The 24,546-nt window shown below is 41.3% G+C and overlaps 1 protein-coding gene across 1 annotated transcript in view; it reads right to left on the bottom strand.

Moving 5' to 3' along the window:
• The window catches only part of DYNC2H1 (dynein cytoplasmic 2 heavy chain 1), a 348,687-nt gene that overhangs the window by 83,651 nt on the left and 240,490 nt on the right, over window positions 1-24,546 (bottom strand). The window contains exon 83 of the mRNA XM_047072515.1: window positions 18,254-18,370. Within this exon, the coding sequence (XP_046928471.1) occupies window positions 18,254-18,370 (117 nt within the window). The remainder of the gene's footprint in view (window positions 1-18,253; window positions 18,371-24,546) is intronic.

Here is a 24,546-nt window from a genome sequence, read left to right as displayed (position 1 = left end):
CATTTCATTTCACTGGTCAAACACAGCTTTACTAAACGTGGTAACGACTGACTATTCCTAGGATCAATGCCAAGGTCCTGAATGAACCAAAGGAATCCAAACCAGCCACGTTTATTTACTTATTTATTTAGTTTTAATTTTTTTTAAAGTTTATTTATTTTTGAGAGAGAGAGAGACAGACCATGAATGGGGGAGGGGCAGAGAGAGAGCGAGACACAGAATCCAAAGCAGGCTCCAGGCTCCGAGATGTCAGCACAGAGCCCAACGCGAGGCTCGAGCTGAAAGACCGCGGGATCACGACCTGAGCTAAAGTCGGACGCTCAACTGAATGAACCACCCAGGCACCCCAAAACCAGCCACGGGCTTTTTTTTTCAATATATGAAATTTATTGTCAAATTGGTTTCCATACAACACCCAGTGCTCATCCCAAAAGGTGCCCTCCTCAATACCCATCACCCACCCTCCCCTCCCTCCCACCCCCCATCAACCCTCAGTTTGTTCTCAGTTTTTAAGAGTCTCTTATGCTTTGGCTCTCTCTCCCACTCTAACCTCTTTTTTCTTTTTCCTTCCCCTCCCCCATGGGTTCCTGTTAAGTTTCTCAGGATCCACATAAGAGTGAAACCATATGGTATCTGTCTTTCTCTGTATGGCTTATTTCACTTAACATCACACTCTCCAGTTCCATCCACGTTGCTACAAAAGGCCATATTTCATTCTTTCTCATTGCCACGTAACTCCATTGTGTATATAAACCACAATTTTTTTTATCCATTCATCAGTTGATGGACATTTAGGCTCTTTCCATCATTTGGCTATTGTTGAGAGTGCTGCTATAAACATTGGGGTACAAGTGCCCCTATGCATCAGTACTCCTGTATCCCTTGGGTCAATTCCTAGCAGTGCTATTCCTGGTTCATAGGGTAGATCTATTTTTAATTTTCTGAGGAACCTCCACACTGTTTTCCAGAGTGGCTGCACCAATTTGCATTCCCACCAACAGTGCAAGAGGGTTCCCGTTTCTCCACATTCTCTCCAGCATCTATAGTCTCCTGATTTGTTCATTTTGGCCACTCTGACTGGCGTGAGGTGATACCTGAGTGTGGTTTTGATTTGTATTTCCCTGATGAGGAGTAACGTTGAGCATCTTTTCATGTGCCTGTTGGCCATCTGGATGTCTTCTTTAGACAAGTGTCTATTCATGTTTTCTGCCCATTTCTTCACTGGGTTATTTGTTTTTCGGGTGTGGAGTTTAGTGAGCTCTTTATAGATTTTGGATACTAGCGCTTTGTCTGTAATGTCATTTGCAAATATCTTTTCCCATTCCGTTGGTTGCCTTTTAGTTTTGTTGGTTGTTTCCTTTGCTGTGCAGAAGCTTTTTATCTTCATAAGGTCCCAGTAATTCATTTTTGCTTTTAATTCCCTTGCCTTTGGGGATGTGTCGAGTAAGAGATTGCTATGGCTGAGGTCAGAGAGGTCTTTTCCTGCTTTCTCCTCTAGGGTTTTGATGGTTTCCTGTCTCACATTCAGGTCCTTCATCCATTTTGAGTTTATTTTTGTGAATGGTGTGAGAAAGTGGTCTAGTTTCAATCTTCTGCAAGTTGCTGTCCAGTTCTCCCAGCACCATTTGTTAAAGAGACTGTCTTTTCTCCATTGGATGTTCTTTCCTGCTTTGTCAAAGATGAGTTGGCCATATGTTTGTGGGTCTAGTTCTGGGGTTTCTATTCTATTCCATTGGACTATGTGTCTGTTTTTGTGCCAATACCATGCTGTCTTGATGATGACAGCTTTGTAGTAGAGGATAAAGTCTGGGATTGTGATGCCTCCCGCTTTGGTCTTCTTCTTCAAAATTACTTTGGCTATTCGGGGCCTTTTGTGGTTCCATATGAATTTTAGGACTGCTTGTTCTAGTTTCGAGAAGAATGCTGGTGCAATTTTGATTGGGATTGCATTGAATGTGTAGATAGCTTTGGTTAGTATTGACATTTTAACAATATTTATTCTTCCAATCCATGAGCAGGGTTAATGTCTTTCCATTTCTTTATATCTTCTTCAATTACCTTCATAAGCTTTCTATAGTTTTCAGCATACAGATCTTTTACATCTTTGGTTAGATTTATCCCTAGGTATTTTATGCTTCTTGGTGCAATTGTGAATGGGATCAGTTTCTTTATTTGTCTTTCTGTTGCTTCATTGTTAGTGTATAAGAATGCAACTGATTTCTGTACATTGATTTTGTATCTTGCAACTTTGGTGAATTCATGTATCAGTTCTAGCAGACTTTTGGTGGAGTCTGTCGGATTTTCCATGTATAGTATCATGTCATTTGCAAAAAGCGAAAGCTTGACTTCATCTTTGCCAATTTGGATGCCTTTGATTTCCCTTTGTTGTCTGATTGCTGATGCTAGAACTTCCAACGCTATGTTAAACAACAACGGTGAGAGTGGGCATCCCTGTCGTGTTCCTGATCTCAGGGAAAAAGCTCTCAGCTTTTCCCCATTGAGGATGATGTTAGCTGTGGGCTTTTCATAAATGGCTTTTATGATCTTTAAGTATGTTCCTTCTATCCCGACTTTCTCAAGGGTTTTTATTAAGAAAGGGTGCTGAATTTTGTCAAATGCCTTTTCTGCATCAATTGACAGGATCATATGGTTCTTATCTTTTCTGTTATTAATGTGATGTATCACGTTGATTGATTTGCGAATGTTGAACCAGCCCTGCATCCCAGGAATGAATCCCACTTGATCATGGTGAATAATTCTTTTTATATGCTGTTGAATTCGATTTGCTAGTATCTTATTGAGAATTTTTGCATCCATATTCATCAGGGATATTGGCCTGTAGTTCTTTTTTACTGGGTCTCTGTCTGGTTTAGGAATCAAAGTAATACTGGCTTCATAGAATGAGTCTGGAAGTTTTCCTTCCCTTTCTATTTCTTGGAATATCTTGAGAAGGATAGGTACTATCTCTGCTTTAAACGTCTGGTAGAACTCCCCTGGGAAGCCATCTGGTCCTGGACTCTTATTTGTTGGGAGATTTTTGATAACCGATTCCATTTCTTCGCTGGTTATGGGTCTGTTCAAGCTTTCTATTTCCTCCAGATTGAGTTTTGGAAGCGTGTGGGTGTTTAGGAATTTGTCCATTTCTTCCAGGTTGTCCAATTTGTTGGCATATAATTTTTCATAGTATTCCCTGATAGTTGCTTGTATCTCTGAGGGATTGGTTGTAATAATTCCATTTTCATTCATGATTTTATCTATTTGGGTCATCTCCCTTTTCTTTTTGAGAAGCCTGGCTAGAGTTTTATCAATTTTGTTTATTTTTTCAAAAAACCAACTCTTGGTTTCGTTGATCTGCTCTCCAGTTTTTTTAGACTCTATATTGTTTATTTCTGCTCTGATCTTTATTATTTCTCTTCTTCTGCTGGGTTTAGGCTGCCTTTGCTGTTCTGCTTCTATTTCCTTGAGGTGTGCTGTTAGATTGTGTATTTGGGATTTTTCTTGTTTCTTGAGATAGGCCTGGATTGCAATGTATTTTCCTCTCAGGACTGCCTTCGCTGCATCCCAAAGCGTTTGGATTGTTGTATTTTCATTTTCGTTTGTTTCCATATATTTTTTAATTTCTTCTCTAATTGCTTGGTTGACCCACTCATTCGTTAGTAGGGTGTTCTTTAACCTCCATGCTTTTGGAGGTTTTCCAGACTTTTTCCTGTGGTTGATTTCAAGCTTCATAGCATTGTGGTCTGAAAGTATGCATGGTATGATTTCAATTCTTGTATACTTACGAAGGGCTGTTTTGTGACACAGTATGTGATCTATCTTGGAGAATGTTCCATGTGCACTCAAGAAGAAAGTATATTCTGTTGCTTTGGGATGCAGAGTTCTAAATATATCTGTCAAGTCCATCTGGTCCAATGTATCATTCAGGGCCCTTGTTTCTTTATTGACCGTGTGTCTAGATGATCTATCCATTTCTGTAAGTGGAGTGTTAAAGTCCCCTGCAATTACCACATTCTTATCAATAAGGTTGCTTATGTTTATGAGTAATTGTTTTATATATTTGGGGACTCCCGTATTTGGCGCATAGACATTTATAATTGTTAGCTCTTCCTGATGGTTAGACCCTGTAATTATTATATAATGCCCTTCTTCATCTCTTGTTACAGCCTTTAATTTAAAGTCTGGTTTGTCTGATATAAGTATGGCTACTCCAGCTTTCTTTTGGCTTCCAGTAGCATGATAAATAGTTCTCCATCCCCTCACTCTCAATCTAAAGGTGTCCTCAGGTCAAAATGAGTCTCTTGTAGACAGCAAATAGATGGGTCTTGTTTTTTTTATCCATTCTGATACCCTATGTCTTTTGGTTGGCACATTTACTCCATTTACATTCAGTGTTATTATAGAAAGATACGGGTTTAGAGTCATTGTGATGTCTGTAGGTTTCATGCTTGTGGCGATGTCTCTGGTACTTTGTCTCACAGGGTCCCCCTTAGGATCTCTTGTAGGGCTGGTTTAGTGGTGACGAATTCCTTCAGTTTTTGTGTGTTTGGGAAGACCTTTATCTCTCCTTCTATTCTAAATGACAGATTGCTAGATAAAGGATTCTCAGCTGCATATTTTTTTCTGTTCATCACATTGAAGATCTCCTGCCAATCCTTTCTGGCCTGCCAAGTTTCAGTAGAGAGATCGGTCACGAGTCTTATAGGTCTCCCTTTATATGTTAGGGCACGTTTATCCCTTGCTGCTTTCAGAATTTTCTCTTTATCCTTGTATTTTGCCATTTTCACTATGATATGTTGTGCAGAAGATCGATTCAAGTTACGTCTGAAGGGAGTTCTCTGTGCCTCTTGGATTTCAATGCCTTTTTCCTTCCCCAGATCCGGGAAGTTCTCAGCTATTATTTCTTCAAGTATCCCTTCAGCACCTTTCCCTCTCTTTTCCTCCTCTGGGATACCAATTATGCATATATTATTTCTTTTTAGTGTATCACTTAGTTCTCTAATTTTCCCCTCATACTCCTGGATTTTTTTATCTCTCTTTTTCTCAGCTTCCTCTTTTTCCATAATTTTATCTTCTGGTTCACCTATTCTTTCCTCTGCCTCTTCAATCTGAGCCGTGGTCGTTTCCATTTTATTTTGCATCTCGTTTAAATCGTTTTTCAGCTCCTCCTGACTATTCCTTAGTCCCTTGATCTTTGTAGCAAGAGATTCTCTGCTGTCCTCTATACTGTTTTCAAGCCCAGCGATTAATTTTATGACTATTATTCTAAATTCACTTTCTGTTATATTATTTAAATCCTTTTTGATCAGTTCATTAGCTGTTGTTATTTCCTGGAGATTCTTTTGAGGGGAATTCTTCCGTTTGGTCATTTTGGATAGTCCCTGGAGTGGTGCGGACCTGCAGGGTACTTCCCCTGTGCTGTCTTGAGTAACTTGCGTTGGTGGGCAGGGCCGCAGTCAGACCTGATGTCTGCCCCCTGCCCACCACTGGGGCCACAGTCAGACTGGCGTGTGCCTTCTCTTCCCCTCTCCTCAGGGCAGGATTCACTGTGGGGTGGCGTGGCCCGTCTGGGCTACTTGCACACTGCCAGGCTTGTGGTGCTGGGGATGTGGCGTATTAGCTGGGGTGGGTAGGCAAGGTGCACGGGGGCGGGAGGGGCAGGCTTAGCTCGATTCTCCTTAGGTGATCCACTTCAGGAGGGACCCTGTGGCAGTGGGAGGGAGTCAGACCCGCTGCCAGAGGGGTGGCTCTGCAGAAGCACAGCGTTGGGTGTTTGTGTGGAGCAAGCAAGTTCCCTGGCAGGAACTGGTTCCCTTTGGGATTTTGGCTGGGGGATGGGTGAGGGAGATGGCGCTGGCGAGTGCCTTTGTTCCCCGCCAAACTGAGCTCTGTCGTCCCGGGGCTCAGCAACTCTCCCTCCCTTTGTCCTCCAGCCTTCCCACTCTCTGAGCAGAGCTGTTAACTTATAACCTCCCAGATGTTAAGTCCCGCTTGCTGTCGGAACACACTCCATCGGGCCCCTCCGCTTTTGCCAGCCAGACTTGGGGGCTCTGCTTCAGCCACGTCTTAATGCTCATTTCATTTAGTTTAGATCCATTTAGTTCAGTTATGATTAGTTACAATTATTATTAATGGAGCAAGCAGAGCTCATCCAGGACAGGTGGGTGTCATCACCCAATAAACTGCTGAAGAACTAAAGTACAGGGGCAGCCCCGCTAGTGACACTGACAGCAAGCAAGGCCAAGGCTGAACAACAAGGGAGGGGAGCATTGTTACATCTTCTGAGAAGAAAACGACAGGAAGCTAGGGAGAGCTAACATTAAAAAAAAAAAAAAAAAAAAAGAAAGGAGTTTTTGTTTCAGCTATAAATTATTTGCTAATTTCCTAATGCCTTGAAAATGTCATAGCTTTTTTTTTTTTAACGTTTATCTATTTTTGAGACAGAGGGAGACAGAGCATGAATGGGGGAGGGTCAGAGAGAGGGAGACACAGAATCTGAAACAGGCTCCAGGCTCTAAGCTGTCAGCACAGAGCCCGACGCGGGGCCTGAACTCACGAACCGCGAGATCATGACCTGAGCCGAAGTCGGACGCTCAACCGACTGAGCCACCCAGGCGCCTCGAAAATGTCATAGCTTTTATGTACCAACCAAAGATGTCCACAAAAGCAAACCCAGCAGCGGTCCCTGGGAGGAAGGCACAGCACTGGCGGATGTCGCTGTGAATGGCCCTCTCCCCGCTGTCCTTACCCCTAGGTTCCCTGACAGCCATTTTCACATCAAACGTGGGTATGCACAATAACATGGCACGTGTTTTTTGAAAAACCATTTGTCCCTCGTACAAAACAGAACATTAACAAGACCGTACTGACTCCTAGGCAAGAATCTTTCACAGGCGATCTGCCCCGTGGCTGCGCCAGGGGAACGCAGCAGACAAGGAAAGGATGACAGAGCCACAAGTCGCACACTGAGAGACTGAACGCAGACCACGGTATCGAAGGACAGGAATGACTAACATTCTAGCATGGGGACTATGTGCCAGGCGCACCATGACTTTCCATGTGAAGTTATCTTGTTACATACTAACAGTTTCAGCAATTCAAAAAGCAGAGAGAGAAGAGTGGATTCCAAACGAGGAAAAAACGTCACTGGATCTGAAAATCTCGAACTGGCTGAGCAGTCTTTTCTTCCACGCCCTCCTCAAAATGAGGTATTTCTTCACGACAATAAAATGCTTTGGTTTGCTGATGTGTACGACAGACTCTCAGAAACACAAGACAGCACAAGATGCTGGTGTGAGTGCGCGTTGTTTCCAAGTCTGAGAAAAGCCAACATCCTAACGCAGCAAGCGAACTGGTTCATGACTTTCAGAGTAAATGGAGCACTCAGGTTTCAACGGTCAGGGCACAGAGCCAGTGAGAAACCATTCCAACACTGAATGCATTACTTAACAGAGGAGGACAGTCCACAAAGTGCAGTCACTTACAGGACACATACACATGGCTTTTGCAACCACTCAAAGTAAGAAATAGAGAATTTCACCTTCTATTTTCTGCCGTAAACAACTATGTTGAATAAAATATTAAAGCACGTTCTTCCACACACCCAAAAGCAACCTTGAGAGAAGGAAGAATTATTCAAACAACGAAGTGCTGAGTATTCAATTTTCATCTTTATTAATTTTATCCCGAATGCAAACACAAGGTATTCTGGATTAGAGATATCACTTACTAATTACCTCACAATAAGAAATAAGTGTGCTGTTACTGTCCTTGTACCTTGACCAAGGCCTTCCTTTTGGGGTGGCCAGGTGAGCCAGACGCCCCTGGGTGAGGTACACAGGGGACGGGAGGCCGGTCATGCTCTGCTTCTACAGACTTCCTCTTCCCCTCCAAAGACAGAGTTCTAGGAGATGCAATGGGCTTGAATTCTAACCAACACTGTGGTGTGCAAATAAAATCTCTCCAGGAGCCAAGTGATCTAAGAGATGACTCAGTTTTGGGCTTTATCCCTTTTGACCTTTAAAAACCCAGAGAGATAATGCTCTGGTCTCTCCAGCATCTTGGGGCTTAGGAACTGAGTCAAGGTCTAACCTGTGGTCCTCTCAGAGAAATAAGAGAGGTTTAATTATCCCTTCTGTTCAGAGCAATTTTGTAGACAAATGTCTACAAAGCTAATTCTCATGGTATGTGAAATAAGAATCGAGCTCTTTTTGGGGTGACACGGAGAAATATAGAAAGGGTTTTTTATGCGCCAGCACCGCAAGTCAGACAACGACAAGCACGGCCCTGAGGTCACTGGGGCTGGTGACCCTGAGCTTTCACATTTATAATCACGGGTTGTGAGACCAGACATGAGGTCCACTATCTGGTCAATGGAGAGGATAAAAGACGCTCCCTCCCCCCCAATTAAAATTCTGAATGATTACACTTTCAGCAGAAGAGTCAAAGAGAAATAAACTGCCTTCACCTGTGCCCCAAGGACTATGAGGGAAAGTGCGTATCAAAATTTGGTAGTAACTATGGAGTGGTGAGTGTATATGTAGGACTCTCTCCTCAAAAAATAATTGTCACAGTTGGAACTTTAACATTAGTTTGTATGCACGACTTTGGAGGTTCTAATGAACTTCAAGAGGATAATTTAATTTGTATAGTTCCAGACTAGAGGTATCTCAAAGTATCTGAAGGGTGCATGATGCTGACCCAACCTAAACCAAACCCTAAGCCTACATTCTAAACTGAATGGTTCAATACGTTTTAATTCCAGGCTACAAATAGCTCCTTTGTAAGTCATGTTACCAAAATAATTACATGTCACGGCTTAACAAAAACCCAAATACTATATAAGTAAATAAGGCACTGCCATCAAATTATCATATACAATGTAGAGAAGAATCAAATCCACAAAGACTTCAGATATAGGAATAATCACAAGAAACCATAAAGCAATTATGGTAAATGTTTCTAGAACTGACAGAGATTCTTAAAATAAACAACAAGAACATCTGGAAAAGAAACAAACTTTTAAAAATTAAAAATTATTGGGGTGCCTGGGTGGCTCAGTCAGTTAAGCCTCCCACTTCAGCTCAGGTCATGATCTCATGGTTCATGGGTTCAAGCCCTGCATCAGGCTCTGTTTTGAGAGCCTGGAGCCTGCTTCAGATTCTGTGTCTCCTTCTCTCTCTGTCCCTCCCCTGCTCGTGCTCTGTCTCTTTCTCAATAATAAATAAGCATTAAAAAATGTTATTAAATAAAAATAGTAAGGGTTCAAACGTAAAACTTCCGTACTAGATTACATCTGGCTGAGTAGAGAGGGAGCGGACCAGAAGACACATGTGTAGAGTTTATTAAGAATGTATCACAAGGACACCAGGAAGTGGGAAACAAGAGAACTAAGACACACGGTGAGTAAAGAGAAGAGGGTGGGCCGACTCCTGACTCAGGTTCCAGAAGACGAGGAGTAGAGCAGAGTGAAGAGTCCAACTGACCTTGCCCACAGATGAACAGGAGCAATCTAAATTCAAAAGCCCATTAAATCTTAAGCAAGATTTCAAAATGAATGAATTAAAGAGAGAAAGAAAACAAATCCATGCTGAGTCTCAGTAAAACTGCAGAAAACCAAGGCAAAGAGATCTTAAAAGCAGTATGAAAGTAAACATAAATCAAAGGAGCAAAAATGGACTTCTTAGCAGCAAAAGCAGAGAGCAGAAAAGAGCAGAATCATCTCACTGTACCTTCAATATAATGAGACAGTAACTGTCAATATGGAAAAATAAACATTTGAAAACAGAGGACGGGGCGCCTGGTGACTCAGTTGGTTGAATGTCCAACTTCGGCTCAGGTCATGATCTCGCAGTTTGTGAGTTCGGGCCCCGCATCGGGCTCTGTGCTGACAGCTCGGAGCCCGGAGCCTGCTTCGGATTCTGTGTCTCCCTCTCTCTGCCCCTCCCCTGCTCATGCTCGGTCTCTCTCTCAGAAGTAAACAAACATTTAAAAAATATATAAAAACAGAGGATACATTAAAGGCATTTTCAGAGAAATAAGGATGCAAAGAGTTTCCCACGAAAGGACTCCTGTGACTTCAGGAAGAAGGGGAGGACACTCACCCGAAATGTCCTGGAGGCAGGAAGGAGTACAGGACAGTGAAGGCATGGGACCCGGTCAGAACAAGCATGAAGTGGAAACAACAGCCAAGACTGAAACACGTAACAGTAACTCCATATGAGGCTGGGGTTGTGTATAATGTCCTCAGCTTCTTCAATTCTCTTCCATATAAGTAAATATATTTACATTAACTTTGATAAGCTAAGTTGGTACGATAAACTATCTAGGATGCCACTAAAAAAGGTAGAAAGCATGTACAATTTGTAAATTGTGAGAGAAAGATATCAGAGAAAACAATCAGTCCAAAGGAAGATTAACAAAGGAATGAAAAGAAGAAAAATACAAGACATAATAATACGAAGTAATCCAAAGTAATATTAAATAGATGAAATGATCCACTTAAAGATCACAAAAAGACCACCTATGGGCTCTTTGTAAGATGCACACATATAAAAAGGTCCAAAAGCTGAGAATGGAAGTATGAAATAAGATAGAGCTAACCAAGAATAATTAAAAGAAGGTTCATGCAGATTTACTAATATCAGAAGAAAAACACTTTAAGAGTTACAGAAAATTACTTTACAGTGATTTAAGTTTAACCTATCAAGAGATAGTGTTCTGATTTTACATAACTCAAAAAGTGACAGTAAAAAACCATTTTATAAATGTATGAGTCATGAACACTTAAAAAACTTAATTTTGGGGTGCCTGGGTGGCTTAGTCGGTTAAGCGATTAACTTTGGTGTGGTCAGTTCGAGCCCCATATGGGGTTTTGTGCTAATGGCTCAGAGCCTGGAGCCTGCTTCAGATTCTGTGACTCCCTCTTTCTCTGCCCCTTCCCTGCTCATGCTCTTTCTCTCTCAAAAATAAACATTAAAAAAAAAGTTAAAAAACTTAACATAATTTCAACATGGCAGTCAACCACAGCAGAACACGTCTTCTTTTCAAAGATAACACACACAAAAAGTTTCATAATGATATAATGGGCCATAAAGCAAGTCTCAACAAGTTTCAAAGATGCGTGTCATAGGACAGCATTCTCTGATAACAAAGAGTAGAAATCTGCGACTAAAAGTAACCAGGAGAGCCACTTATGAATAAAAACGCATGAAAGAAGTAGAAGTCATAACACAACTTAGAAACTGTTTAAAAGTGAGTAGCAATGAAAACATAAAAGTAAAAATTTGAGGGGTACAGTTGCAAGAGTGTTTAAATTAGGAATAGGAGGAGGGGGATCACTGAAGCAAACACCCAGTCAAGAAGCAAACACAAGAGAAGAACGAACGAAGAGCACGCCTGGCTTGTGGAAGGGAGGTTGTTTCTCAGCTCCCATCCGCCCACTTTGCTTTTCTTCCTGTAGCTCTGTGATGCCCAGGCTGAGACTCCTGCAAATTGAGGGTTTCTTGCCAGCTGAGGCCCCATGAGGTTCAGCCACGTGGAATTTGCAGAGGAGAAGGGAAAACCCAGGGGCTTCTCCTGGGGGTGCTCCCGGCACCAGTCCTACAGCACCCCCAGCAAGAGAGGTTCCAGCACTTCTGAGGGGGCAGCACCCTCCTGCACCTGAGTCCCCGCCCCTCCATGGGCCCCTCCATGGGGCTCTGCCTGCCATTCACCCCAGACTCCTCCCTGCTGTCCCCCAGCCCAAACAAAAGGTGGTTGCTTCTTGCAAACATGTGCTTCCAACTCTTCCTTTTTGTCTTTTCTGGCCATGCAACGTATGTATAACCAATTCCCTTGTATTAAATCATCTGTTGAAATACCTAGTGTGTTTTCTACTGTGCTGTCTGCAATGGGACAGAGAGAATCTAAGATAGTGTAAGCTACACATTCCTTGTTGTCAAAAGGAGTGAAACCTGTCAGGGTCTGGGGGAAGGAGAGTGGGAGTGGTGGTGGGTAAAGCTTTACTAAGAATTAAATTCCAAAGGACATCTTTCACCTGGAGAATCAATGAGACAGGAGATCATACTTGCTGAATTTTAGATGTTTTAGGAAGAAAAAAAAAGCCACAAAACAAAATAGTTCTAAGTACAACTGAGAAATGTTTTTATCCAATAAAGGTATATATTATAGATATATTCCCTACCTTAAATTTTCTAAAACTAGGACATAGTCATCATATTTTATAGGATTTCATCTTAATTAAAAGGGAAGAAAGTCGAAAAGCAGTCTGAGAAGAAATAATATATTTAAAAGATAATTTTAGTTTAAGAATATAAGAAAGTACTAGTCTTATTGTTTATTCTAGAATTCTCTATTTTACTTTAATTGCAATGCACTATTTTAAAATTAAGCTATTGGGCCTAAAAGATTAATTTGACAAACATACAATCTACCATCTGAAAAAAGAAATAGTAAAATAGTTACCAGATCAACAGGTTCAATTATTGTTCAGAAAAAATTCCATCACCTATTTTTTCCCCAACAATTCTCCCAGCCTAAAAGAGGCAGTTTTCTGTGTACCTCTTATCATGTGGGTAATCTCAGTAAGAGGTCGTGGGAGTTCTCAAGCCATGTAAAGGAGATGTAAATTGGTCAGAATGTCAGTAATTCTCATCAGTTGTCACCATCAACCAGGTATTAAAAATTGATGAGATGTAGCTCACGCATAATAAAAATTTCAAAGCATGAACTGATCTTTCAAATGCAAACATGCATAGTATTGAATGAAATTGGCTTCTCTATCTGTTATACTTTTCAGTATTTTGCTCATTAAATTGTTTTTCAAGTTACTATTTTTAGCAGAAATCCTAAGAAAAATGTCACAAAATAAGATGTTACTAAATTATGCATTTGAACTATTTAAAAAATGATGTGACATAAATTAATGATTAACAAACTGATGCTGAAAGTTACAATTACATATTTATATGCATTTTCTCCTGAAATAGATATAATCACTAATACAGTCACTAAAAATTTAGAGATTCCACCTCAAGCATGAAAGACTAAATTAAGAAAAGATCTTGAATACGGCCATGGTATCAGGACCATTAGGGCTTGTTATACTAAGTTTTACAAAGCTACAAATCTTTAAAGAACTGAGAACAAAAAAGTTTAATGTCTGAAGAGTTCATGCTTTCCAAACTGTTCACATCCATTTTTTATTAGATCGGCACCAGAGTCCTACAGGGATGGATTCTACTTGGGAGATGTCTTGGACGCGTTTCTCTTGCTCCGCGCTCGCGTTGCCACAGCACTGGCGAATGACGTGTACCCACTGCAACCTGGTCCTGCAGAAGAGTCCTGACTGTCCATCCAGTCACTCTGCTCCAAGCATTCCTGTCCCTCACGGGTCAGACTAACAGACATGGCACACTGTTCCATCTCTCTGTGACACCACACCTTGTCTTTAACCGAGAGGATTTCTCGCTCTTTGTGTAACATTCCCTGGCTTCCTTTCAGCAGAATTAAGCATTCCTTCACCTGGGCTCCCCCAAAACATTGTAATACCTCTATTTTTGAGTATTATTATCAAATCTTAATAAACCATAGCACACAGCATCTAAGAGAAACATCAATAGATACTTGATGAATGAAAAATGAGTTAATGCATGAATGCAGAGAAGAGGTTGACGTCCCTTTTTAAGAAAAAGCTAACATAGAGTCCAGAAGTGATTCAATTAATGTCTCCTAGCTATTTAACGGGAAAAGATTAGAACCTGGGTGACTCCCTTATAATTACTTTTCAAAAAATTATTATTATTGCTTAGATATAGTTAACCTTTAAGTTTAGCTAGTAATTAACCATAACCTCATAGAAATAATGATGAAAAACTAAAAAAGGAATGTAGTACTAAGTTGTTGCATTTGAAACATTTATATGCATAAATTTCAAAACTCTTACAAAACAGAATTCCTATTCCTAAGGGCCACATCTTAATTTGCCTGGTTTAAAATACGACCTTCATGAGAATTGTTGTGCAAGTTATAAATTAGTATTGGGAAACATGGAGAGGGAAAGGAGTAAAATGCAGGGATCTTATCTGGCCATCACTGGTGGCTGGCATGGCGAGCCTATTCAAGGATATGGAAACAGCCCTCGGAAACTCCTCGTACACAAATCTGAGGTGGCTTGTGCACACAGCACTCAGGTCTGCTAGACTGTGGAAGAAGCTCAGAAGTAAGGTTGGATATGGAGCCATGTGGTGAAAAATTCTTTTTCCCTTAGTAAAATTAATGTGATAATAATAAGAAATATGATTTGAGAAAGTATCTATTAGAAGGAGAGTCAAATCTGGAGTTTTCTGTTATCCATATGAGAGAACAGAAGTCTAAATTATGACAATAAATTCAGGAAAGAAACGGAAGAGATAAAAAACAAATTGTAGCAGAATGAAGTGTAAGATACTTGCTACATTAATATGGCCAGTATGAGTTTAACATAATGGTAATTTTGAAATAATCTATATTTATCTTACAAACAAAAATTAGAATGAAATTTTAAAAGTTACGCTTGTTTCCAGACAGGAGAGCAAACAATGTCCCACCTGCGAATCCTGTCTTGGACACAACAAGAGAACACTACACCAGAAGATGGGACCCTGAGAATGGGAACATCTGGGAGACCCTTGTAAACAGTAGGGTATGGTGACCCACTGCCGAAGAGGGCTGGGCCCCAGGCTGGGGCAAGGCAAGGGAGAATTCAGGGTTGCTGACTTTACCACAGCCCTGAACGGATCACTGTCCAACACGTCACCACTTCAGGGCTAAAAACAGCAATATGAAGCCACAGTCATGGATAGCGAGGTAGTTGATATGACACAGCATGTAGTCCAGCTGGTGTTGGAAACGGAGCTAAACAGGTTCCAGTACAAAGGCTGGCACTTGGAATTACAAGGGCTCAGATTATCAAACAGATAAAAACAAATCCACACCTGTTTATACTATGGTAAAACATCAGGATATAAGAGACAGAACATTCTTAGAGGAAAAATATTAATCAGTTACAAAGAAATAAGAATTGGATTAACAGTGAACTTCCTCAATAAAAAGACCTAATAACCTTATACATAAAGGAGCTAGAAAAAGAACAAAAAATCCCAAAATCAATAGAGGGAAGAAAATATAAGATGAGAACAGACATAAATGATATAGAAACTAACAAAACAATAGATCAATGAAACCAGGAGGTGGTTCTTTGAAAACTCTTAGCCAGACTCATCAAAAAAGAGAGAGAGAGAGAGAGAGAGAGACGCACGCAAAGGACTCAAAACCAGAAAAGAAACAGGAGTAGTAAAAACTGACAGCACAGAAATACAAAGGATTATAAAAGAATATTATGAAAAATTATATGCCAACAAATCGGACAACTTAGAAGAAATGGATAAAGTTCTAGAAACACATAACCTCCTAAAATTGAAGCAGGAAGAAATAGAAAATTTGAACAGACCAATTACCAGCAGTGAAACTGAATCAGTAATCAAAAAACTCCCAACAAACAGAAGTCCAGGACGAGATGGCTTCACACATCAATTCTACCAAACATTTAAAGAAGAGTTAATACCTCTTCTTCTCCAACTACTACAAAAAATAGAAAAGGAAGAAAAATTTCCATATTCATTCTATGAGCCCAGCATGACCCTGACACCAAATCCAGATAAAGACAAGAAAAATAAGAACTATAGGCCCATAACTCTGAGGAGCATCAATATAAAAATCCTCAACAAAGTATTAGCAAACTGAATCCAATTCCACATTAAAAAAATCATTCACCACAACCAAGGAGGATTTACTCCTGGGATGCAAGACTGGTTCAGTATTTACAAATCAATCAACATGATACACCACATCAACAAGACAAAGGGTAAAAACCACATGATCCCTTCAATAGATGCAGAAAAAGCATCTGACAAAGTACAACATCCGTCCATGGTAAAAGCCCTCAAGGAAGCAGGTTTAGAGGGAAAATACCTCCACATAATATAGGCCTTACATAAGAACATGCACAGGTAACACCGTACTCAAGGGTGAACAACTGAGAGCTTTTAGCCTACGTTCAGGAAGAAGACAAGGATGCCCACTCTCACCACTTCTATTCAATACACTACTGGAAGTCAGTCACAGCATTCAGACAAGAAAAAGAAATAAAAGGCATCTGACTTCATAAGGAAGAAATAAACTTCCGCTATGTGCAGATGATACGATACCATATGTAGAAAACCCAAAGGACGCCACCAAAAAAACTACTCAATAAATGAATTCAATAAGGTTGCAGGATAAGAAATCATAGAGAAATCAGGTGCAATTCTCTACGCTAACAATGAAGTAACAGAAAGAGAAATGAAGAAAACAGTGCCATTTACAAGCGTACCAAAAATAACCAAATACCTAGGAATAAACTTAGCCAAGGAGGTCAATGACCTGTACTGTGAAAACCGGAAAGCAATGATGAAAGACAATGAAGATGGCACAGGAAGGAAAAAGGAAAAACATACCGTGCTCATGGATTCAAAGAACAAATACTGTTAACGTGTGCAAACTACCCAAGGCAACAGACTGTGAGGTCTGTTTCTAGTCTTGGTAGCATGCTTGTGCTCTCTGTCGCTTGCTCTCTTTCTGTGGCGCACACACACACACCCCTAAGAACTTTGAAATTGCCATCCAGATGGCTGAGATACCCCATTGATCCTGTCTTCGTAACGGAAAGTGGTCCTTATGCTCGATCCAGACAGACCTTGAGCAATGTCGAACACGCCTGTCTCTTCCACACCCACCCATCTGATGCCACCTGAGAGGACGCTGACTCTCCCGCAGCTCCCAGTGCCAGGACTACATTTCACACAAAAGAAAGTTCACACATGCTTAGTGCCTATGCACTTATAGATATGAGTGCTGGCCAACCATTCTCAGTGATGTATCACATTCAAGTTCACTTCACAAAGCAGAAGTCATTTGTTCTTCCCTGCTTCTGTTGCAGTTTATGATAAAACCAGTTCATGATTCATAAAGGCTGCAAATTAACCCAAAATGCATGGTCATTTTCTACTTCCTTCTTTCTTTAGTTTCAAACAATGTAAACACCACTCAGAAAGCTAAATCCAAACAATACAAACATAATCCCAAAATTATAAAATACAATTTCTTTGTAAAATCAAGCCTTCTGAGGGAAAAAGGCAGTCAAATTTCCCTGTATAATAAAGGACTGTGGCACTAAATGCATTTAACTTCCCACACTTCCCCTCCTGGTTATTAATTTAAAGGAAAGCAAAGGCTGGTTTAAGAATAGTAACTCTCCTGTGAACCAGTACAAAGAACGGATCAGGACCATGACTCCATATCAGGAATACGAGCAAGGTGATTCCTTGTACGGCCAGGGCAGAGGGGAGCACGGCGCAGGACACCAGGGCATGAAGCGCTGTCCCTGCTAGACGCCCCTCACACTGACTGTGTCAAGCTTTACCAGTGGGGCGGTCCGAATGGAAGCAGTGATCCCGGTGAGCTGGGGTCAGTGCTTCCTGGGATTCCTGATGATCCCCACGTGTTGAGAATGTCATAACAACTCAAAATCACAATACTGTAAGGTTTGAGGATTTTGAATTTTTAGAAGCTTTTAACCTTTTTCATAGGTTCTGAAATTAGCTCTATTTGACATCCCTCATTTTAAAAGGTTAGGCCTGAGATAGAGGTATTTTTACACTAACACTAAACTGATGGACTGTATAGTTTTGTTTTTGAATTCGAAAGAATAAATCCCTATTCAATAAGAACAGGAACCACAATATGCTAACGACTGCCTCGTGAGCAACTACTCTATCATCTACCGTAACTACCCTACAATACAAAACTAAGTGGGTTCCAGCCGATGAACTGTTTCTCCTCAGCACTGTGAGTCCTGTGAAACATACCACCTTCACCCGCAGGCGCTGACTTTATAGAAGGAGGAAAGACAAGGCAAGCAGCGAATACAGTGACGTACAGCAGGTACAGGGGATGACCTGGCACATCACCAGGATATGACAATCACACCGGTCACCCCGCTTCTTGGGCTGATCTGCTTCTGTTACTATTATGTCCCCACCTCCTTCCAGGACACTGGTGTACATAAGAGGCAGATCAACACAGAATTTTACCATCAGGGAAAATTTGGGGATAAAACTGGAAAAAAAAGACAGGGAGAAAAAAGGGGGCCCGATCCGAATACTGTTCCAGTACTAACCTGGTTTAGTTTCTTCCAGAGATTGAGGACAGGGGACAGTTCGTTAGACCAGATTTCTCTATCAAATTTGCAACCAGCTGTTACTGATCTGCCCAAGATCCTCAACTGTGAAATAACCTAAAATAAAAACATAATAAGCAGAAAAAATTGAAAAGAGAGAAATAGTATGGGTCCAAAAATAGCTATATTTGTTTTATAAAAATAGAGACTAAATATAAACAAGTTTTAATCCCATCATCTCTATTCAATTGCCATAACATGTAACTGATTTACTTAAGCAGTTAAAAAATAAAGAAAAATATATTTCGGTTTGATTGACTCAACTTTATAATTTCAACATGCTGATTGATTAAAGATCGTTTTTCTGAAAAGAGGCAATGGTAGGAAAGATAGTAAATAGCATACCACACTACATCAAAGAGTGAAACAATTTTAAGTAATTATCTGTTGGTACAAATCATTACAAACCCAAGTTTTCGTGCTCTGCATTAACGTTAAGTTGCCACGTAAACGTTTCCTCTGCACGAAGACTCTAATGAAAGACGCACAGACAGGGGGGCGGGGTGCAAACCAGGCGAGGTACACAGTGCTTCCCACTGGGGGCGCCCCTTCCGCGACTTTCTGCTGATCCCCATCGAAATCCACTCACACACATTTCCTAACACCGTGCTCTGTGACGTGGGCTTCGGCAACGATAACTGACTTGCTACTTCTCCAGCAACGAGGCAGAGGTAATGAGGGTACTGATACCGGGCTGGAGGTATCGGGGTTACAAGCACTTCAACTCAATGTCAAAATTGTGCTCTCAAGTGTTTCTCTGACATAAAATAAACCCAAAACGAGAGGCATGTGTTTTCCAAAGCTACTATTTTTAACACCAACCTTTGCAGCAGGCTGACTACATTTCTGTTTTATTTTTTGAAAAATAAAAGATGTAGATTGCAAGATTTGAAAGATGTAGATTGTTTTTCCTTTTTTAACAGATTGGGCTATATTTCATATTTGTTGGATGCTTGTATTAGTAAAGTTCTTAACAAAATAAGGGCCATAAATCTTTCAAAATCAACACACTACTCAATTGTTAAACATCCACCATCATGCTGTAAAACTCAAGTTACTTCTACAGCTTTTGATTGATTCTCCAATCTTGAAAAAATCATGGTGATTCAGGGTTTCATTTTCTTTGTTTTTCTGATAAATTATTTTCATTTGCTCTAGCTGAACCCTACAACAGCAGCTAATTCATCAACTTTGCCACACCACAAAACACCGCTAGTTGGTAGTCAGAAGAAGTGCTATTTTAACTCTGGTAACATTCGCTATCACTTATTTGTATTTTAAATTTGTCAAACAAGCCAGAAAACAAATAAGGATGCAAAGGGATGTCTAAAGGAAAAGAGATGCAAACTTTTTTACAAGATGCTAAAAACTATTTTAAGAATAAAATACTTGCCAGCTCAAAAGGCCATGCTTTCTGTCCTAGAAAAACAATATGTGAGGTTTGCTTTTCCCAATAACACTATGATAATATACTATAATCTTTAACAAACAGATTAATAAAAAGAGAGTTCAAATACATAATGATATATTTTTACCATGAGAATAGACCTATAACTTAGAATTGTGGACCATCTTTTGTTTTTACAAAATCTCACATATTTATCTTTTTAAAAAGCACAGGTAATAAAATCTACCCATTATTTACATTTTAAACCAATTAAAATCTACGTTAGGGATGCCTGGGTGGCTCAGTTGGTTGAGTGTTGGACTTTGCCTCAGGTGATGACCTCACAGTTTGTGAGTTCAAACCCCGCATCAGGCTCTGTGCTGACAGCTCGGACCCTGGAGCCTGCTTTGGATTCTGTGTCTCCCTCTCTCTCTGCCCCTCCCCTGGCTTGCACTCTGTCCCTCTGTCTCCCAAAAATAAATAAATATTTTTTAAAAAGTACTTTATTTGCTAACACTCCATTAAAATGGTGTCAAACAGGGTGGGATTCTCCACAAACAACACATTTACTTTGTTGTTCGTTTTGCCTTCTCTTGGCATAAAATGCTTCCCTGGCTTTCCTTTCCTTCCCTTGTCTTCTCTGTGGCTGACTTTGTCCAGTACTAATGTTACACTGACAGACTGCTTACATTTTCTAAGTCACCTCTGGTGTCATCCTTCTTGGAATGAGAGGGAATACAATATTTGAAAACAAACATTCTCAATTTACAGATGAGAAAATGGACTTTCAGAGAAACTGAACAGATTACGTATTTGTTTCCAGGGATGCGTCAGACGAAACCCCTGGAGAAATCCTGTAACACAGCACGTGTAAAACCACAATTACACAACAGAATCAACAAAAAACCTTTTAAGATTTATGACTGAAGTACCTGGAACATTAAGGGAAGCCTGTATTTTTACCATTAAGTATTTTATTTTAATCCAGTGTGGCTAGTGCAGCGTTCTCACAGTCTCATGCATACAATACCGTGATTCCACGCCCCCGAGTGAACCATGGTGGTGCAGCTCATCTAGACCTATGCATCCAGAAGGCAGCATCTGCCCTGTGACATCGGCCCCTCCGAAAGGGCCTGGAGCTTGCGTTGCTGATTTACTTGCTATTATGCGTGACTTTCACATTGACAGAAAAGTTGCACAAATAGTACAGAGAACTCCCTTCAGAGACTTCACCGTGCCCCCCTACGTCAGCATCTTACAATCAGCGCACAATGATCAAAACCAGGAAACTAACAAAGGCACGGTACTACCAACTAAGCTATTACAAGCCCTATTTCAACCTCACCAATTTTTCCACGAATGTCCTTTTTCTGTTTGAGGAGAATCTGGGATCGTATTGAGTTGTAATTTATCCGTAGTCCCACCCAAAACAATGACAGTCAAGGAAAGGCTTTCATACCCTTGACACTTGTAAGCCATACTGGTCAATCACTCTGTAAAATGTCCCCTATGTGAGTCCAGTTCCTAAGGGTCAGAGTTCCAAAGTTAAGACCCAGAAACCCAGATTGGAAAGACTGGGACACACGGTTTGCTCCACCACGGCTTTGGGCTGACAGTGTGGGCTGCTGGAAACACCATCATCACGAACATTCCACACATCAACACCATCAAACCTCAGTGAATGAGATGCTGGAAGAAAATTACAGCAGCAAAGGCTTATGTTTAAAAAGACACAAAGTTTGGGGCGCCTGGGTGGCGCAGTCGGTTGAGCGTCCGACTTCGGCCAGGTCACGATCTCGCGGTCCGTGAGTTCGAGCCCCGCGTCGGGCTCTGGGCTGATGGCTCAGAGCCTGGAGCCTGTTTCTGATTCTGTGTCTCCCTCTCTCTCTGCCCCTCCCCCGTTCATGCTCTGTCTCTCTCTGTCCCAAAAATAAGTAAACGTTGAAAAAAAAAAAAAAATTTAAAAAGACACAAAGTTTAAAACTGAGCCAAACTTAAATAACAAAGTTGAAAATGGAGATGGAAGTAAAAGGAGAAAAAAATATTTAATGAAAAGACAACTGATAGAAAATAGAGCAGATAAAAAACCAAAAGTCACAGGCACCTGGATGTCTCAGTCAGTTACGTGTCTGACTCTTGATTTCGGCTCAGGTCATGATCTCATAGTTTTGAGTTCTAGCTCTGTATCTCGCTCTGCACTGACAGCAGGGAACCTGTTTGGGATTCCCCCTCTCTCTCTTCCTGGCCCTCCCCTGCTCATGCTCTCTCTCTTGAAAAAAAAAAGTCAGTTTACTGAAAGGACTAATAAAATCATGAGATTTCTGAGTACACTGGGTGATATAAGATAAAGATAAAATGAGTTAAGTTTATTTTAAAAATACAATTTTTAAAAAAAAAATTTAATGTTTATTTTTTGAGAGAGAGCAAGTGAGTGGGGGAGGGGCAGAGAGAGAGAGGGAGACACAGAATCTGAAACAGGCTCCAGGCTCTGAGCTGTCAGCACAGAGCCTGATGTGGGACTTGAACTCACTGACCATGAGATCATGACCTGAGCCGAAGTTGGACGCTTAACTGACTGAGCCACCCAGGTGCCCCTTAAAATCCAATTTTTTTTTTTTTTAAATTTTTTTTTTTTTCTTTTTTTTTCAACGTTTATTTTTATTTTTGGGACAGAGAGAGACAGAGCATGAACGGGGGAGGGGCAGAGAGAGAGGGAGACACAGAATCGGAAACAGGCTCCAGGCTCTGAGCCATCAGCCCAGAGCCCGACGCGGGGCTCAAACTCACGGACCGCGAGATCGTGACCTGGCTGAAGTCGGACGCTTAACCGACTGCGCCACCCAGGCGCCCCTTAAAATCCAATTTTAAAAGGAATATAATTACAGATACAGGAGTGACTAAAAAACATTAATGAGATTATTTTGAATAGTTTCATGCCATAAAAAGTTACAAATTTGGCCAACAGAAATTCCTAGGAATATATAAACTAATAAAAGAGCCTCAAGAAATAATAGCAAAACTAAATCAGGGGCATAGTTTAAAAAATTAAATGAAAAGTTAAAAACCACCGTCTTAACCGCAGACACCAGCAGTTCACTCGAGGGATCTGACGTCACAGGAGCTCAGATCGCACACGAACCCCTCAGGGACTAGAAACGAGGCAGCGATCCTCAAGCCAAGTAACAGAGACTAGGAAAAACACTACCAGAAATAAAAGATGTTCAAAGATCAATTTTAATCCTGAACACAGACACAAATAAATATCAATCAACCTCTAAAAAAGACACACGTGACAATTGTGAACGGATGGTTTAATGACAGGAAACATAATTCACCACATAAACGGAGGAGAGGAAAAACTGGAATCCGCAATGGAAATCCTCTGCTCTACCTGCTCCTAGAGGGTCTGCCCCACCACCTGTAGGCCGGCTCATCCGCCGACACGCTTTGCCTAACAGACCGCGGCAGAAGCAACACGTGACTTCCAAAGCCTTCACGTGAAGAAAACTAGCAGTTCCCGCTCCGGCCTCGGGGCCCCGAAACAGCACACCAGCCTCTGTGAGAGGAAACCAAATGTCCCCCGCCGGAAGCCAGGGTCATCTGCACACATGACTAGGCTGCCTCGGGCCTCCCAGCCCCGTCAGCCCCGCAGTTGCGGGCAGCCTCGTGTGCAATGCCAAAGATGGACGCGGAGAAATTACGCAGCCTCCCCTCAGAATCCTAAAAAAAGTCATGCAATAAATATGACTGTTTCAAGTCACCAAGTTTTGGGATGGCTGGCTGTGCAGCGAAGACTAACGGAATCATCAAGAAAAGCAGAAAACTCCTTGAACCCATGTTGTGGGTTGAGCGTCTGCACTCCCAGCGAAATTCAGAGTTAAGTTCGCGTCCCTAGCATTTGGAGATGGGCCTCTGAGGAAGCAGTTAAGGCTAAATGAAGTCCTATGCGTGGGGCTCTGAGCTGACAGTGCCAGTCTCCGCAGAAGAAGGGACAGCAGAGAGCTCTCAATCGACCTCGGTCTGTCTGCAAACATGCAAAGAGGAAAAGCCATGCGAGGCCACAGTGAGAAGACTGCCATCTACAAGCACCAGAAACTGAACATACCGGCCCCTTCATCTCAGACTCCCAGCCTCCAGGACTGTGAAAAAATACATTTTGTAGTTTCAGCTGCCCTGTCTGTGGTAGATGGCCGCAGCTTGGGACAGCTCGACCGAACACTTTCAACCTGATGATGCCAACGTGATACATCCTACCTCGGTAGGAACCACGTATCGAATTCTGATCTTCTCCTGGGCTCCGGACAGGCGCCACGATGCTCTCTCACAAGGCTGGCGGCAGTGTGGTAAACAAGGGTATCACAAGAGTGAACAACGGACACACTCACAACCGTTGTGTTCTTCAGTGTCTGAACAGGACTCAGTGATTACACGGCACATTCAACACCTTATTCTACAATAGGTTTCGCATTAGAAGACTGCCTGACGTAGGCTCATGTAAGTGTTCTGAGCACGCTTAACGGAGGCGAGGGAAGCTATGATGTTACTGGATCAGGTGTATCAAACGCATCCCACTTACAATACTGTCAGCTCATGAGGGGTTGACCAAGATGTTACATCACACCGTAAGCCAAGAAAGATCTGTGTTTTGTTAAAATAGCCCAAGCAGATTAATGCAGCCTTAAAAATGGTATCCACAAAACACAGCAAATATTAAAATCTACAATCAAATGTTAGAAACCCTTTAAAATGAGAGCAAGACAGGAATGTTGGCTATCATGACTTTTATTCAATAATGCACACAGGGATCTAGCTACCCCAAGAAACAAGAAAAGGCAGTTAAATGTGG

This window comes from Lynx rufus, unplaced genomic scaffold (genome assembly GCF_022079265.1).
Source record: "Lynx rufus isolate CCGP_SWC_20201006 ecotype Redwood Valley unplaced genomic scaffold, mLynRuf1.p SCAF_9, whole genome shotgun sequence".
NCBI lineage: Eukaryota > Metazoa > Chordata > Mammalia > Carnivora > Felidae > Lynx > Lynx rufus.
Note: the sequence above shows the minus strand (reverse complement) of the source record. Positions and strands in the feature narration are given on the sequence as shown.